The sequence below is a fragment of the Podarcis tiliguerta genome, assembly GCF_965153285.1.
Source record: "Podarcis tiliguerta genome assembly, chromosome: 9".
Classification (NCBI taxonomy): domain Eukaryota; kingdom Metazoa; phylum Chordata; class Lepidosauria; order Squamata; family Lacertidae; genus Podarcis; species Podarcis tiliguerta.
This window is the reverse complement of record NC_139542.1, coordinates 19,783,865-19,802,208: the sequence shown is the minus strand read 5'-3', so window position 1 is coordinate 19,802,208 and position 18,344 is coordinate 19,783,865. Positions and strand designations below refer to the sequence as shown.

At 39.0% G+C, this 18,344-nt stretch overlaps 1 protein-coding gene across 1 annotated transcript in view; it reads left to right on the top strand.

Moving 5' to 3' along the window:
- STPG2 (sperm tail PG-rich repeat containing 2) overlaps positions 1-17,000 on the top strand; it is a 213,773-nt gene extending 196,773 nt beyond the window's left edge. The window contains exons 13-14 of the mRNA XM_083398448.1: positions 15,368-15,516; positions 16,759-17,000. Of these exons, the coding sequence (XP_083254574.1) occupies positions 15,368-15,516; positions 16,759-16,792 (183 nt within the window). The 3' untranslated portion in view covers positions 16,793-17,000. The remainder of the gene's footprint in view (positions 1-15,367; positions 15,517-16,758) is intronic.
- The last annotated feature ends 1,344 nt before the right edge of the window (positions 17,001-18,344 follow it).

Here is an 18,344-nt window from a genome sequence, read left to right as displayed (position 1 = left end):
GCACCTTGTGGCATAAATCTGCTCTAAGGTGGAGAGTGGGCAGCCAACAATGCTCTCTGCTGCCTTAACAACCCTGCGCAACCCCATTCTGTCCTGGGTAGTACAGCTTCCGTACCACACACATAAGCCATAAGTAAGCACGCTCTCAATGGCACAGTGATAGAAGGCAAGCAGCAGAATTGTGGGTTCGAACCCCACGTTGGGGGTCCTGCATTGCTGGGGGTTGGTCTAGATGACCCTCACGGTCCCTCCTAACTCTACAGTTAGTGGGGATTTTTAGTTTAGAGAAAATGTGAGTAATACGGTGACGTGACAAAAGTGTATAAAACTATGCATGGTTTGGATTAAGTGGATACAGAAAGGTTTTATTCTGACTCTCATAATACTAGCATTCAGGGACATCCAGTGGAGATAAAGGACAGACAAAATAAAGTACTTCTTCACAGTTAAACTATGGAATTTTCTCTCATAAGGTAGCGATGGCTGCTAATTTGAATGGCTTTAAAGCAGGGTTGGACAAATTCATGGAGAATAAGGTTGCCAATGGCTACTAGCCAGGATGACTAGTATTCTAACTAGTTGGAAACTAGTATTCTACTGTTGGAAACAGTATGCCTACCAATTGCTGGGAGTAGCAGTTGTGTAGAGCACTGCTGCATTCAGGTCCTGCTTGTTATCTTGCCAAGCATTTGATTGGCCACAGTGAGAACAGAATGCTGAACTAAATGGTCCTTTGGCAGGTTCTTCTTATGTTCTTACATTTATGTATCAAACCCTGCGGTTAAATTAATGAAATGTTTGGTTTAGGATTCTTTGAGCTATTCCACGAGTAGCTAAGTCTTAAGATACCGTGAAATATATTAACATAATGTACAAATAATAAGTTGTTGGCAAAAAGGTTCTGGATAATCTTTTATAGGTCCACAGTCAAACTTTTTCATGTGTGAAGCAATATGACTTAAATAATCTAAGTTCCAGAGGGATGCCTTATTCTACATACATATTCAGGACGTGAATAAGAATTGTAATGCTACATTTCCTGTGGGATAGCAGCTGGAAACACAAACAGATCCTAGTCCCCGTGAAATGTGACTGAGTAATATTTAGAATAATTATCATTCCAGATCTTGCATATGGAAATACAAGCAAATTTGAAGATCAGCATTTTTATGAGCTCTTTTACTTCATAAAATCAGGTGGTGTACTTTACTTCAGTTTTGTGTTAGATGCATTTATTTATTTATAAAAATATTTATATACCACTTTGTAAGGAAAAAAAATCAAAGTGGTTGACAGCAATAAAGCATAAAACTGGACAATAAAACCCTATAAAAAAGGTAAAAATGGACCTCAATTAACCATTGTGGAAAGATGTATTCTTAATTGCCTGGAAAGACCTGGTGGAATAGAAAATGTTTTCATTATATTTCTGGGAGAACCCATTCTTTTACATCCTTACAAAATTGCAGGGGAGAGAGTGTACATCTGGGAGTATGGGGATATCTGAGGGCTGTTTCTGAAGGACCACCTTGACCCACAAGGATGATCTTCTGCAAGAACCCTGCCTCTGCGAGCATCCCCCATCCATGAGCATCGCTTCCCTGCCTTCAGAAGTGAGATAGCTTGTGGCCAGGAACAGGGCCTTTTCAGTTGCAACATCTAAGAGGCTCATCAGACACCACAGCTTATTTCTTCTTTTAATTTGCCTGGGACTTTTGAGATGCTTAACTCTTCTTACATGAAACCCCCCTGACTAGCACTGAACTCAAAGAGCTGGGTTACACTTTTATGCTGCAGTGTTGGCATAGAAGAGAATGTCTCCATTGATGGGTACTGAGATCATGTGACAATCTTCTTCTTTGGCGATCACTCTTAGCCAAGTAAGATTGTCTTCCATGTGACAATAATGTTGTGTCAAGATTACAGTTTGGTGATATGCTTTCAATTTATCATATGGCAGTTGCCGTTATTGTGTGATAAAGATGGCTGTGTAAATCAGCTACACATTACTTTACAGAGCTGTCTGTGGAACAGCATATACCAAGAAGCAGAAAACAACCGCTTCCTAGTAATATATCATAGTGTGGCTTTATTGATATGACCTCAGCTATATATTATTTTCTGAAAGAAACATTTTGAATTGAAGAGCTTTATTGTGATGTCAGAATACATTATACATTTTTTTATTAATATTGCTTTTCCGTATGTGGTTCATGTGTCATCTTCATTAAATAATGCTTAAAACTTTATGTGCGTTCTCCTAGCTACAGAAAATTATGATGCACTGCCACAAAGGGAGTGTGATGTATGATTTAAGTGGTAAAGCCCTTCAAACCAAGCTATGCAAAGGATATACAGTATATAGAGGATGTCATTTGATCCCCCTCCCTAAGGATTAGCAAAACTTTGGCGTGTTGTTCTTTTGTGTTTATCATGTTAGGACACTTTGAGCTGTTCTAATGAATCCTGAGGTTCAATGATACATTTACACTAGTGTAGACCCCCTGTTTTAACTGAGACTTGAGTGATGAGGTGAGTTGAGTCATTTTAGCTCTTAAATGGCGAAATTCTTATTCTCTTCAATGGACACTTCGCTGTACAGCAATTCACGAGAGCCAGCGTGGTGTAGTATGGTCAAGAGTGGTGTGGTTAAGAGCGATAGACTCGTAATCTGGGGAACTGGGTTCGCGTCCCCGCTCTTCCACATGCAGCTGCTGGGTGACCTTGGGCTAGTCATACTTCTTTGAAGTCTCTCAGCCCCACTCACCTACAGAGTGTTTGTTGTGGGGGAGGAAGGGAAAGGAGATTGTTAGCCGCTTTGAGACGCCTTCGGGTAGTGATAAAGCGGGATATCAAATCCATACTCTTCTTCTTCACTGTTGAACAGGCAGCCCCCCCCCCCCCCGGCCATTTGCATGCATTCAATATGTGCATGACTGTTTATACGTGTATTGTGACAAACCCAGAAGTAGCCCCAAAACACCATAAAGGCATTACTGAAACATCACTAAAAGGGCAGAATGGGGGCAGGGCAGGGTGGAGTGGTGGGTTTGCAGGCCTTTTCAATGGGTTTTAATTATGCGTGATTTCAGCGATGTGTGAAGTGACTGTCTGGAGGGCACCGTGTTGGCTGTCCCTGGATTTGGTGGCCATATCAGATTATTCATGTATTTCTTACTGTTTAATGCAAGGAAGTATTGTCACCCAAGCAGTCTTCCTACCAGACAGTTACCAGATTCAGAGCTGCTTAGCTTAAGCAAGGCAGTTGCATAATTTTTCTTACGGCCATGTTCTTGAAAATCAAGTAAAGAGGAGAAACTCTACATAGGTAAAGCATATGCTATGCATGGAGAAAGACCAGGACTTCAAAACTTGCAATGAAAAGGATGTCATTAAGCAGGACTGGGAAAGACCTCTGGCTAAGACCTTGGAGAACTGCTGCCAGTCAGGGAAGACAGTACTGGGTAAGATGGGTCAATGGGGGGATGTACTCTCTCTCTCTCTCTATATATATTTCTAAATATATAAGGGTAGCAGTTCTGTTGGAAATGGCAGCAAGTTGCGTAGTCCATTCTCCAGTGACTATAGAACTGAGTCACCTAGCTCTGTGACTAATTAATGCTAAATTTGCATCAATTTACTATGCAAATTTAGCTGCACCAGGGATTGGGAGCCTGTCAAAGTGGTTACAGTATGGGGAATTTGAGGACCTCCAGATGTTGTTGGACTCCAGTTCTAATTAACCCTGCCAGCATGGCCAGTGTTGTAGTCGCCTCAACTATATTAAGGGAAGCACTTCTAATTTTGGCTCAGCTGTTAGTTTCTTTTCCATACTGCCATATTCATTTTGTTATTAAAACTGCCTGTACTAGCTTTCGGTTGTAATTTGATTTTACAAAATAGGTAAATGTCCTTATAATTTAATCATATATGCTCTTTAAGCCTCCTGCCCTGCATAAACTTGGGCTTACCTTTTTCTACTAAATGAGCTGAATTGGGAGCTTGGGAACAATTAAACTGGCTTTCTTCAACTGATTTCAACAGGATGATCACTGTGTGAGCCATCTGTGATTAAACCCCATTGTGTAACATTCAGAAATCTTCCCACTCAGGCTCTTAAAGAAAAGTAATTCCATTTTAGTGCTCCATATTGTAGGCTTATGTCATTCTCAAAAGACATTGTCTTTGATCAAAGCAACAGCTCTGTTTTAAGGTCAGGCACGCTTCAGGCATCTCCATGTTTCCCAGCTGCTGAAAATTTGTTGTTGGGATAGTGGAACAAATTGAAAGGGAGTAATATTTCAATTCTTACACCCAAATACCATGGGTGGAACTCAGTTGCATTATATCCAATGGTAGCTTTGGCATATCTTTGTGACATATGAACTGCACTTGCTTTTATCCACATTCCATAGATAGTAAGGTGGTTGTTGTTGTTGTAGTAGTAGTATGTGTACCCTGCTCATCTGACTGGGTTTCCCCAACCATTATGGGCGGCCTCCAACATATATAAAAACATAATAGAACATTAAACATTAAAAAACAAATGATTACTACATTGTGTTTTCATTTGTGTAAAGGAATAGTATCTCTTCAGTTATTTTTTTATTTGATTCCATTTATGAGTCATTTCCAATAAAGTGATATTGGATTGAGAGTATCTACATCAGACAGAACTTTCTTTCTTTCTTTCTTTCTTTCTTTCTTTCTTTCTTTCTAGTTTTATATAGGGTACATGGCAAATGATAATAATATTGCTTATTTTAATGGTCTTTCCCAAATTGTTGGCTTCCGAAGAAAGGTTTGGCAAGAAGGAAGGTTTACCAATCTGATAGCTATACATATGTAACTATGCCAACAATGTTGTCTTTTGTTACTGGTTGCCATGGGTAAGAAAAAGCAACACATAACCACTGAACAAAAATAAGACTCTCTACGAGAGGGTCTTCTGAGTCAAAGGTTGGGACCAGTGCTTTAAACAGGCACAAGTGTATATTTCATTTTAACAAGTTGCTCTTCATTAATACTAAAGCAATATTTTTTCTTCCTTATCTTCTGTTATATTAGCTATCAGAATGTTAAAGAGAGTGACATAGTTTGAGAGTAAGCTAACAAGTAAGTATTATATCAAATTTGCTCTGTCCTTGTGGCAAAGGTGAGAGATATGAGAAGAAACATCTGTCAAGCTGCCAAGAGGGGCAAGCTGGAGTCTCTTAATAAAAGTGAGAGATGCAAAGAGCTCTAGTGTGTTTCAAAGCTAGACAGCTACCATTTGTATCATAAATCTTTATCATGACACTACCAACCCTTAATGCAAAATTACATTCTATACTGTTTTCTGAAGCATTTCAAAAAATGTAATAACTGGGAATAGGCTGTAGGCTCCCTGTTTCCAAACAACCACTTTGAAAGAGCTATACTTATTTTTAAAGGCCCATTATGAATTTGCATTATTATTATTATTATTATTATTATTATTATTATTATTATTAATATTACAATTTATTACCCACCTTCAACCCTAAGCCCAGGCAACTAAAACACAAAATAAAAAACAGTTTAAAACAAAATTATAGAAGTAAGGTGGTTCTTGAAACTATACATTTTATACTCATGCAGCATACATGTGTCTCTTACAATATAGCAAGGGTTTGTGTGTGTGTAAGGGTTTCTTTGATTAGCAGAGCATCCCCCCGACCCACTTTGCAGCTATGCATATTTTTTGAGAAAGTTACCAACTATTCCATGTTAGGCTTAATAATTAAATCCTTGAGATAACCCAATAATAGAATTATGTGAACATGCAGTATTAAATACCCAGTCATTTTATTAATGACCGTAACTCCTTACAGACCAACTCACTTTTTTCAAGAGTACTGAGCAATTGTTGAAACTATAAAACAGTATGGACAGGTTTCTTACATATATTGGGGGGATGCCCCCAAATTCAAACTGTTTATAATGTAATACAAACAATATGTTGGAAGAGTGATTACAGATTTTCGAGCCTGCTTCAGAAATCACAACTCAGCAATTGTTGTAGGTAGGTAGATCTCATTAATGCGAATGACCATAGACATTTTCCTGCCTCTGAGAAACCATTCAGAGGTTATAAACAAAACAACTGGATATATAGGCTCTGATTTGAAGAATAGAGCCTACTCTGGTACATAGATTTTCAAACATTAATTAACACTTTTGTTGGGCTCTGTAATATATCCCGTGGTGCAGTTGCCATATTTGATAATTCTCTTTTCCACGGTGTTCTCAGAATTGTCTACTTTATTTTGACTTCCTTTAAAAATGTATTAGTTTCTTCTGGTGCTGAAAATGGAAGTCAGTATTTCTAACTACAACTATAGCTGACTTAAATTTATTTCAAACTACAACTTTCCCCTGTTTTAACAGTGACTTGTATCATCAACAACTCACCTGTGCTGCGCTTGATATCATTCTGGTGCAAACTTAGCATTCATATGAGTGATTACTCTGGTCTTTGGTGCAGAAATGTGCAGTTCGGTCAATGGCTATGCATCTGCATTCACACTGTGTTCAGTTGATCTGCATAATCCACACAGGTTTTTTTTGACTATTTGGTGCCTCAAGCACCCACCTAACCAACAGAGTTGTGTTAACAGTATTGACTGGAGCAGGGACATAGAATGAGAACATCACTCAGACCGAGTAACTGAATGTTTGCACTCATGATAAATTGGGAACTGAGGAATGACACATTCATTATCTGTTGCCATATGTCCTCCTTTTCCAGGACACAACCAGTCTCCATAGAGATCCAAAGTTAAAAGTGGAAGTCGGCAAATGTGTCCTCTTTTTTAGCTCTTCAAAATATGTAACTCCAATCAGTGGGTTGCACAGGAAGTTCAAGCAGTGTGTTGTGTCCTAGTTTTGGCTTAGCTGGAGGCAAGAAATATGGTTTCTATATGATTTCCCAGTCACTGACAAATCTTATTATTTTACTTACATTTGGCTATAATAATTCTAGATTAAATTCCACTGAATGGTTCTGTAGTGGCATGACAAATTATACAAAATATGCCACCCTCATTAGACATTGGCTTGAGTCCTATAACGTGTAATGGACATGTTAGAAATAGCTAATCAGGAATCTAACATTTTAACGGCAAAGGCACTTAATGGACCATAATGCCTGATATTCTTCACTATATTATGGCTTTTCAACTCTATTCTGCTGAAACAAGATAACTAGTTCGGTACACATATCATCATTTTCATCCAACTGTCTCCATGCTCCTTGATTACTTTCTTTGACAAGATTCGTAGCAGACAATCCTTATCTCAGTGTGTCCCTGCCCGCCCATTTCTTAATTATGTGCTGTCAAAGACAAATGGGTGCTTAAAGGATGTCTTAGTATTTACATACTCTTTTGTCACCTTTCTTAACTTTGCTGTCCGGGTGGAAGACTTCTAATAATTACAATAATAGTACATCAGAGAAGTTATGTCAGCCTTGTGCATACTATTAATGCATTAATGTGTCAAAACAGCAGTGAATGACACAGCTCCAGGCAGTCTTAAAAGCTACTAATGGTAGTCCCACTCCAAGGCATTGATTTGTAAGCAACCCTAAAGCTATAAAACTTTCCTCCTGATATATGGTTTCACAAGCTTTGTACTTACCATTCAACTCATTTTTAGTATACGGCCAACAGCTGTTTGAAGAAGAGAACCATATAGAAGGACAACATGTGCCATATTACTGTGTTAGAAAATTACTAATGAATGGTAATAAAGTAATCAGATAATTGAAAGAACTCATTTGCCAAAGGTCCACATTCTGTTGTTAGATACCCCAGGACAAAGTAAGGTTTGAGGTGGAATTAATCATGCAATTGGTTTCTGCTGTTCTTTTGGTTCAGATCAGTTTCTTGGTTAATCAAAAAGAGTTGAAGAAGAAGAAGAAGAATTTGGATTTGATATCCCGCTTTATCACTCCCCTTCAGGGGTCTCAAAGCGGCTAACAATCTCCTTTCCCTTCCTCCCCCACAACAAACACTCTGTGAGGTGAGTGGGGCTGAGAGACTTCAGAGAAGTGTGACTGGCCCAAGGTCACCCAGCAGCTGCATGTGGAGGAGTGGAGACGCGAACCCGGTTCCCCAGATTGCGAGTCTATCACTCTTAACCACTACACCACCTTGGCTTTAACCATTTAGAAAAACAGCAAGACCATATATTTTGTCTTGGAACTATGGCAATGTAGCAATTCTCCACTGAAGCCATTTTTGGGATGTGGCTTGCATTTCAGAGACAGCTTCAAAGACAGATCCAGAATTGTTTTTTAGAGCATATGCCTGCTGTGTAACTCAAAGCTCAGTGTCAATCTGAGGTGCACATTTAATAAATCCCTTCTCTGAGTTGGCTTTATTTCCTTCACCTGCAGATACAATAGAATTACTGTTCAAATGCTATGCTTCATTTTCACTTTTTGGGGTGGAGGAAGGGAATGTGTACTCAAAATGTGTGCACAAAACTTAATTGTTAAAACCAATTTAAAAATGCTAATTATTTTCCCACTATTCTCTTGGTGATAAATATGCTGATTGGAAAGATTACATCTTTGTAATTTTTTTTAAGTGTCATTACCTGAATATATGTTCTGGAATCTGAAACTTGCAATAAAATGACAAGCTTAGAGCAAAGGTAAATGATGGAATTAATGTAGATGATGAGACTTCTTTTTTGTATTTCAGAAATTGCTGACAGCTTGTAGATTCTTATCAGCACAGTTCATTCAACCTTTAAATTGCTTCTCATATTGTACATAGCTCATATACTGTATGATCAGGAAAAATTATACTAGAGTTGTATGATAATGTTTTGGAGACAATATTATTCTATCCACTTCTGAATGCATTCATTGAGCCTATTGAAATGCATGTAATATAATAACATTATCCTATCATTCTCTTGGGGTTTGCCATAGACCATGGAAAGGCTGTATAAGCACACAGGAAACTATTTAGGTGTGAGAAGCAACTGAGGATTATGAATTACATTTTGAGTTCTCACTAAGCTTATTGCTATATTGTCTCCTACTGCAGAGGTATAAAGAAATCATTTCATCTTCTGTGAAAATAAATTCTACTCAGCGTGAAATAGGAGAAAATCTCTTAACCCCAGTTATTTTTTCGATTTATGCAGCCCCAGATTCTGTGGACCAGCTTTTGCACTAGCTTATAAAGCTGTTCATCGGAAAAGTCCTGTTATTATTACCATTCTCATTTACTACTGTTTATATAGCACCTCTCTGTTTATCGACAGTGACAATTTCCCAGATACACATGAAACTAAGACAAGAAATGAAATTAAGAGCCATTTCCATTCATGTGCATGTGTGCTTGAACATAGTATGTGCAAGTGTGCATTGCTAATCAGTTATACTTCCAGAATCCTAACTGGTATCCTAGAAAGTCTTATTGAATCACAATTGCGCCCAGAGAAGAACCAGGATCTTTTTGACTGTTTTAATGCAGTGATCTGAATATGCTGACTTTTTCAAGCATCCTGCTGCAGCCTCATCCCAGGATGTGAGAATTCAAAATATTTTAAGCATTTAAATGTTTTGGTTTTAACTTTACTCAGTTAACAATCAGTATATTTAAATAAAATGAAAAACACTCAGTTGAATGGGGTTCCTCAACAGAAGCATCTTAGCCAACTTGCCTTGTAGCTCTTATATTGACGGATATCTGCTCTTGTCTCAGCTGTAACCAAAAACCTAATGTTTCTCTCCCCACTCCTTTCTGTTTGGAATACTTGATTGCCTGCAATTTTAATCTACAGGTGCTTTCAGGTCATTTGAATTGTAAATGAGAAATTTCATCCACTGCCTTTGTGTCCCCATTCTTGGAAATAATATGCATTGAAATCGGAGCTATTAGGAGGATTAGGCGTACTTAGCCAAATTACTACATGAGGAACTCTAGTTTTTAGTATTTACAGATGAGAAAATTATTTACTAGATGTTTATTTTATGCAAATACTTTTGTCAAGCTGCCTAATGAGCTACAGCACAAAAATTAACCTAATTACATAATGTGGTATCCGCTGGAAATATAGTGGGTGTTTTTTTTCAATATGCTGCAAGATCCTCTTCAATGGCTCGCTATTATGGCTTCTCACAACAGTGGGTAAGTGGAATATATAAAGCTGGAGGAAGTGTGAGGAAAATTAAAGCAGAAAATGCATTAATCAACAAATCACCACTATGTTTCCATTAATCCCTTGCAGGTCTGGTCTGGTATTTTCATTTTTGGGCCGATAATATTGTTACAAAAAACAACAACACTGGGTGATACACAATGTCCTGCAAGTGAACATTCTTCTCCCTACAGCCTCCTGCAGCAAACATTTGGCAGACAAGCATTGTTAGGTTGCACCAGTGTATGTTGGTTTATTGAGACAATTCATTTAACAATATTTGGGAGTTCAGTCTATGCATTTAACCTAAATTTTAAGATTTCAGGGAAATATATTGTAACATAAATTTAAGTGTATATATTGAATCAACATACTCTTTTTGGCATATCAGAGAATGATAGAGATTTATACCCATACAGTCTGTGGCACAGAAGCTCCACAGCCACCGAGGAGCTGCTTCTCTGTGTTTCTGTATGTTGTGAAGAAATACCGTATTTTTTGCTCTATAAGACGCACCAGACCACAAGACGCACCTAGTTTTTGGAGGAGGAAAACAAGAAAAAAATATTCTGAATCCCAGAAGCCAGAACAGCAAGAGGGATCGCTGCGCAGTGAAAGCAGCGATCCCTCTTGCTGTTCTGGCTTCTGGGATAGCTGCGCAGCCTGCATTCGCTCCATAAGACGCACACACATTTCCCCTTACTTTTTGGGAGGAAAAAAGTGAGTTTTATAGAGCAAAAAATACGGTAATTCCAGGGAACTCTGTATCATTGTGTGCTGACCTAAGTAAGAGAGAGAGTTGGGACCACAGACAGGGAGAGAAACTTAATGACTCAGGGAAGGTACAGGTGAAGGGAACATCTGTGAGTCACACAAGCAGTGCAGAGAAAGAGCAGGAGGGACAGAGAAAATTAGGAGTTGAACACAGCCTTGCTTAAATAAAGTTACCCTGCTGCTTGACTCTTAATGATAACTAACACCACTTGATGCACACTCAAGCGAGTAAGGGCCAATTCAGACACATGTTCAAGAGGACAGCTCCCCTTTTCCCACATTGCGGGAGGAGTTCTGGGACCTCCCAGTGACCTGGCTGTGGGTGGAGGGATGCTGCCAACGTCACTAGGATGGCCAGCTGCGTCACTAGGATGGCCAGCTGCGTCACTAGGATGGCCAGCTGCGTCACGCTTCCTGACCGACCAATCCGGTTAGCCGGGGGGCGTGGCCACTTGCCGTTTAAACCATGGCGTGGCTGAGTGGCGGCCTCCATTCATCCCTGTCTGTCCCATTCTGCCTGTCATATGCATATGATAGCATATGGCCTGGGGCATGCAAATGTACAATCAAATCCCACGATAAATACTCTTCAAGAAGAGGGTGGAAGGATTTCGGAAATCCAGGGAATTGCCTATATGACTGTACACAGATAAGCCTGGTGCCATAAGTTTTTATTTATTCATTCATTTTAAAAATTGGTACCCGACTCTTTAATCACATTATCAGGTAAGTTTCTAATAAAATATTAACACACACAATAAAATAGCTAATACACACATTTTTATTTTTATCTTATGCATAGCAAGGCTGTGTGTTTGAGCCTGCTGCCTAAGCTCATATAGATCTAAGAAGTCCCAGTGTGGTGAGAAGCACATACAGCAGAATTTCAACAAGTCAATACTTTCTTTAATATACACAGATAACTAATACAAAAAAATAATTGGAGAAAGCGAGAAATAAACTACTAGGTCAAATTCACCTATTGTACAATTCCAGAGAGAGAAACGGAAGCCTGTGGAAATTCATACATGCAATGGAAGTCTGGATTTCCCCCTTGTGACTAAAAGTACTACTGACAGAAAAATTAATATGTATGTGCTGCATTTCCCCCTTCCATTTTAAATAAAGCTCAATGAAAAAAATATTTTAAAACAATTTTAAATTCAAATGCCAAGCCATGTTACCTTTTTGCATCCACTAGAATTGCATAGCCTAAGGCTATAATCTCAGAGAGGTTACATCTTGCATCCTTCTGAATTTTCATGAACTGTTTTTTGATTGGGTACTATTTAATAGGAATGAGGGATATTTTATTGACGAAAGGATCTTACTTTAGCTGCACAATTGTATGTATGTGCTACCATTAGGATCTTAGTAGGATTATATTTAACTAATAACTTTTATTTTAGGAAGGATGGATAAGGGAGAGAGATAAAATGCTTGTATATAAGAGAATTCTAATACAAACTTCAGTGGTCAATTGTCTAGCAAGATGGTGTGTTGTGTGAATACATTAATTTGGTGGTCCTGGCTTTAAATATATTGCATTTCAATCTCAGATTCCATATGTCTGCATTTCCCCCCACGTCTGTCTTCAAGCCTCCAGACATTAAATGAATAAATCATACAGCAAGAGACTCAAAACTTTGGGTTGTGGTGGCTGGCCTAGCTCACAATATTGACGCTTGCTGAGCAATTTATTGTTTCAGCAGGGTTTCCATTTGCTTTATGTGTTTTCTGTGCAGGTAGGGGCAGGTTTTCAGTAGGGTCTCTGCTTCTGGGCTTTTAAAATATATTAGATGAAATTAACTGGAATTCCGTTGTACGTTTCATATATGGAAGGAACTGGCTGGCCAAGGCTAGATGTACCGTTATTAGGTTCATGGTCTGCATTATTCAAAATTCATGGCTACCCTTGTTTTGGGCAGTGCTGCTGAGAGCTGGCACTGGGCCTAGGGGAAGATATGTGATTGGAGGTCCCTTCCTAAATCTTCCTACAAATCAAATTTTAGTACTTTCCGTCAACAAGTTCATAAGTGACTTAGGTTTAACTTAGGGTAAGAGAAGCTAAACATAAATGAAAAGCGTTTATCAGAACGGGATAGTTAATGTGATTATAAAAAAACAACACCATTCATTCGTATGCTCCAATCAGAGGTCATAAACATTGCTCTTCAGCTGATAGAAATGCAGCTTGGATTTGCCTTTCTTGTTTTGCTGCCTGCCTCACGGCATTAGTCCATGCCTGAGCTAATCTCTTCTTTTTGGACATGTAGCTACTGACCTCCGCCTCTGATCTATGTTGATCAGTACTTCCGAGAGCTTTTTGCTGGCGATTATTGATTTGTCTGATGTGTAGTCAAGTTGCTTGCTGCCTAGGTCAATATCTGTGCAGACTAATCAACAGTATTTTTACCCTTGGGTTGGTCTTATAGTCAGATCCAGGTCCCCACCATGGCCTTTTGCTCAAATAACAAGGATTGTAGCTGTTAAGCAAAGTGTTTCCAAATCTACCTTTCAGCTTACATGACGCGTAAAGACAAACTTTCTGTGCTCTACAGCAACATTGATCTTTTCACCTGCTGAGGAATTCATGTGTGTCTTCTACAAAACCTCTGCATGGCAAATCTTTTAGAGTGTGCATTCAGTTCACATAGGCCTGTTGGAATTGTGTGAGGAGCGTAGCATAAAACACACCCTAGAATCCTCTGCACTGGTGGTCTAGCTGTCTTTTGGGGACACATATTTGCTATTACTAATTAGTTCAGTGCGGAAGGCCTGATAATCTCCCAAGGAACCCTGCAATTCCTTGGCACATAGTTCAAAAACTACTGTCATAGAATAATGGGTCCATTTGTTTCACATAGCCCATTGTTCCACGATATTTTATTACAGACTCAGTTATTTTTTAGGTTTGAAATGCTAGATTCAGGATCTGATGGCCCAACACATTAGGAAAAACAGGGATGCATCTCAATAGAATTTGTGGCATTATAGGAAGGAAATTAAATCCTACATTTTCAGTAAATTCTAATGCGTTGGATTGATGACTATGACTGTCTTGCTCTGCAAACAAAAGGACTCCTTCCATTCAGAGATGGATCTCTAACTCTTTAGAGGCTGCTAATCCATTAACTGCCTAAAACAGGCATAGGCAAACTCCGCCCCTCCAGATGTTCGGGACTACAATTCCCATCATCCCTAGCTAACAGGACCAGTGGTCAGGGATGATGGGAATTGTAGTCCCAAACATCTGGAGGGCCGGAATTTGCCTATGCGCGGCCTCGAGATAATTCCTTCTTCCTGTACCACTTTGCGCACTGTTCCTGAGGGTTCCCCAACCCTCATGAGCAGATTTGTGGAGAGCATAGGGGGCAGCAGGGGGAAGAAGGAAAGGCTGTAAATAACTTCCTCATCCTCCTGCCCATGGAGTGTCCAGTAAGTGAAGTTCCACCAAAGACATATCCGGAGTCAATCATTGTTTTTGAATAAAAATTTAGGCACAGCATTCCTGCTTTGCGCGATGCAGATTTTGATGAAATCAAAGACAAGATTTAAAATCACTTTTGATACAGAACCACTCCTTTGATCTTTTAAGGAAAGGCAGCATTTCTCTGCTGCCAGTAGTTTGTGAAATCAAGCAGGAAAGCTGTAGTAAACTGGTGTAATGTGTGTTGTTGTAAGATTTATGTTTACTTTTTCTCAACATTTTATGTTTGCGTGTACCTGTTTTGACAAACTGAAAAGCAATAAGTAAAGAAGGGGCAGGAGAGGAAAGACAGTAGAGTGGGAAATCAAATCAGGGGTTAACTGTTTAATACATTTCAGTCAGATAGAACCAGGAAGGTGCTTGAAATCTCTCTCTCTCTCTCTCCCTTTCTCCCTCCCTCCATCCCTCCCTCCCTCTCTTCTACCTGATAGTTTCCCACGACACTCAAACCTGACATTATGATTTATCTCATCAGTGGGTGGAATGGGGTTGGGATTTTGAAGTTCATTTTGCACTTATTCTCAGTGTGCCTCAGTGAGTATTGAAAAATGTGTACTTATATTTAAATAAAAGACTTGCTCTGCCATCACACCTCAGATGTACTTGGGTGCACAATCTCTCTAAAAGATTGTCTCCTTGTAGGATACATATAAAGTGTGAAGTGGCCCTTGGCCTCAACCGTTCACTGAGATCATATTATTTCGCTGCTGCTACTTCATTGAGAAGAGGAAAGTTGAGTAGCAAAGGAATCCTCATATTATTCCCAGAGGTGAAGTGCAGAGGTGGCTAAGGAAACCTTCATAAACTTCATTTCCTAGCAGCTATATTTCCCCCCAAACCATTTCTCAAATCAGCTTATGTTACCGCCTAATTGATCTGCAAGATAAAACCATAATATAATATTATATGTTTCTGTTTTCATAGCTGAGTCCACTTCTGAAAGATACAGTCCTGAAGAGAACATTCAATGCAACATTGAATAATCCAGTTGTGATTCAAGTGGGCAATTCCATTTACAGACCTATGACAGAGAAAGATATTTTCTGTGTGTCGAATGAACTAGTCTCGAAAAAGTGAGTATGATAACTTCACCCTTCCTCTCTTTACTAATAAATGCAGGCTGGTAAACAGGGGATTTTCTGCACTTTGAATTAAAGCAAACAGTTTTCACCTGAAGAGTTTAGGTCTGAAGATTTAAATAAGATTTTAATAAATTAGATGGCAACTGTTCTATAGCTCATCTCCTTAAACTAAAGACCAATCTATGCAAGTCTTATAATGCAAAGGCTAGACTATATTTTACTTAGTCATGACTACAAGATTCTGGGACCGAAGAAGAAGAAGAAGAGTTTGGATTTGATATCCTGCTTTATCACTACCCTAAGGAGTCTCAAAGCGGCTGACAACCTCCTTTCCCCTCCTCCCCCACAGCAAACACTCTGTGAGGTGAGTGAGGCTGCGAGACTTCAAAGAAGTATGACTAGCCCAAGGTCACCCAGCAGCTGCATGTGGAGGAGCAGAGACCTGGTTCACCTGGTTTACCGCTCTTAACCACTACACCACACTGGATGATAATGATGATGATTTTATATCCCGCCTATCTGGCTGGGTTTCCCCAGCCACTCTGGGCTGCTTACAGCATATATAAAAACATAATAAAACATCAAACATTAAAAAAAACACACCATACAGACTATAAATAAACCAATAAATCAATAGAAACTAACAACAACAATAATAACGGTTTACAGTTATACACAAATTAAAATAACTACCAACCCCAACTAAACATTTAACCAACTCCAACCCAACAAAAACAAAACAGAGGAACCAAAATTAAATCTGTTTAAAACATTTTAAAACATTTTAGCCAGTTGCTACAACCCAAGAGTTGTTCCAGCAAGGTCCCTTAGGCCTCCTGGGAGCCTCTTTTAGAGGTGAGTCTGGGTGAGTCTGGGACCCGCCCCCAGGCCAGGTGGAAATGGGCCTTGCAGCAGGGAGCAGTCTTCCGTCCAGTACTCCAGAAGCAGCAATGGATGGACAAAGTCAGGCAGAAATTATTATTCTGAGAATCAGAGTTAAAAGAGCATATACACAAGAGTTTTTCAGGGGGATTGGATGGACTAATTTTGATGTTTGCTTCCCTCAGTTCAAATGTATCATGTATACAGGTCAGGTGGGTCTCCTGCAAGTTATTCACATATAATAAGGAAGAGGATGAAGGGACGTGATGAATGGGAATGTTCACCCACACCTACATTAAGCAGGGATAATTGGGAAAACCTAATTAAATGCACCCCTCTCTTTTCATACAGACAAAATGAAGCCACAGTAGCTGGGTCCCTTTGAAGGTTGTCCTGTGAAGAAATGTCAGCAGTTTGACGACGTCCTCATATCATTTGTTTGCTTTGTCTTCTGGGATATAAAAACTGCTCTTGCAATATATCGTCTTTATTTTTCTTCTTTGTGAAGTTCTCTTCCTTGTGCCTGGTCTTTTGCAATTTCTGCATTTCTGCTTTTATATCATAACCATTAATAAAGTTATTTGGCAAATTAATATATTGTTCTTTGCAAGACAACACCTTGTTTAGCACACACAAGTCCAGATTTTTGGATGAATGTATGAAAGCCAGAATATGTTAATGACATATTTGAATATAGTGTATGTTTTCGGCCTGAGCTATCAGTCAGCAGGAGTGGCAAACATAATGGCTTTTGCAACATTATAGATATCTCTAAATTCATGTAGATTGCAGAAACAACCAGAAGAAATACAAGTATGTGCATGAGATTCTTTGCTATTAAAAAATGAATTGTATTCTACTAAGTTACACTCAGAGAAGACTCATTAAACGTAATGAACCTAAGTTAGTCATGCCTATAATTTAAATAGGTCTATTCTGGGAAGGTATAATATTTTATACAACCTTGTATTGCATCTTGGTTTTCAGCCATTCTGGTTAGAGGTCTGTAAACATATTTTTAAACATCTCAAATACTTCATAAGTTGCTTCAGGTTTCTTAAGACCCAGCTCTATGAGAATATACAAACATGCATTACAAGCGGGATCTGCCATAAAAGATCAGGCTTCTCAATTGTCATTGGATCTTACCCAAGTAGAAATGGTGCCTTGCAACAGAAGTTCAACCCCCAAGTGGGGACTGCAAGAGCAGAAAACAGTGATATGACAAAGGAATGGGGCAAAAAAGTGAGTCCCCATGTTCCCCACTCATGCAATAGCATGAATTTAAATGCCTGACCAGGGCTTTTGAGCAATATACCTCCATTCACTGCCCCTCCCCCAATGGTAACCATGTAGAAAGAACATTTGGATAGGGCTCAAATCAGCATGTACATTGATCCTCCACTTGGGAACAGTGGAGTAGCCAATCCAAATTCATCCAGTACGAAGGGAAACCAGTTTAGGGTTGTCTAAAAGTACCAACATGTCTGTTGAAGACATTGGTCCAAACGTTAAGAGATAAGGCTTTGTTTAGCACACACAGTGCTAAAACCAATTGACCACTACATGACGCAACAAATTTGACACAAATTAAGTTTTAATCTCATATGCTTTCCAAATATATTTGCAGCCCTCCTCATATAATGTAGGATGTCATCCTTCTCAGTCTATATAGTGCTTTTAGAGTGTTTAAAGCTCTTTACTAACATTATTAAAACAACAAAGAGTCGGTTTTGTTGAGAACAAAAACGTTTTTGCCACAATGTGGCCATAGAAATGTGTGATTCACGGGAGACTGTCCCACAATCTCTTAGAGTTGGGTCTTCTGGCTTAGTTTAATGATGACTAAAGCCTAATATTTAAGCAGTCTGTCAATGGCCACAGAAGCCAGAATCATTAAATAATAACTTGAAACTGGAAAATGTGCATAATTTGTA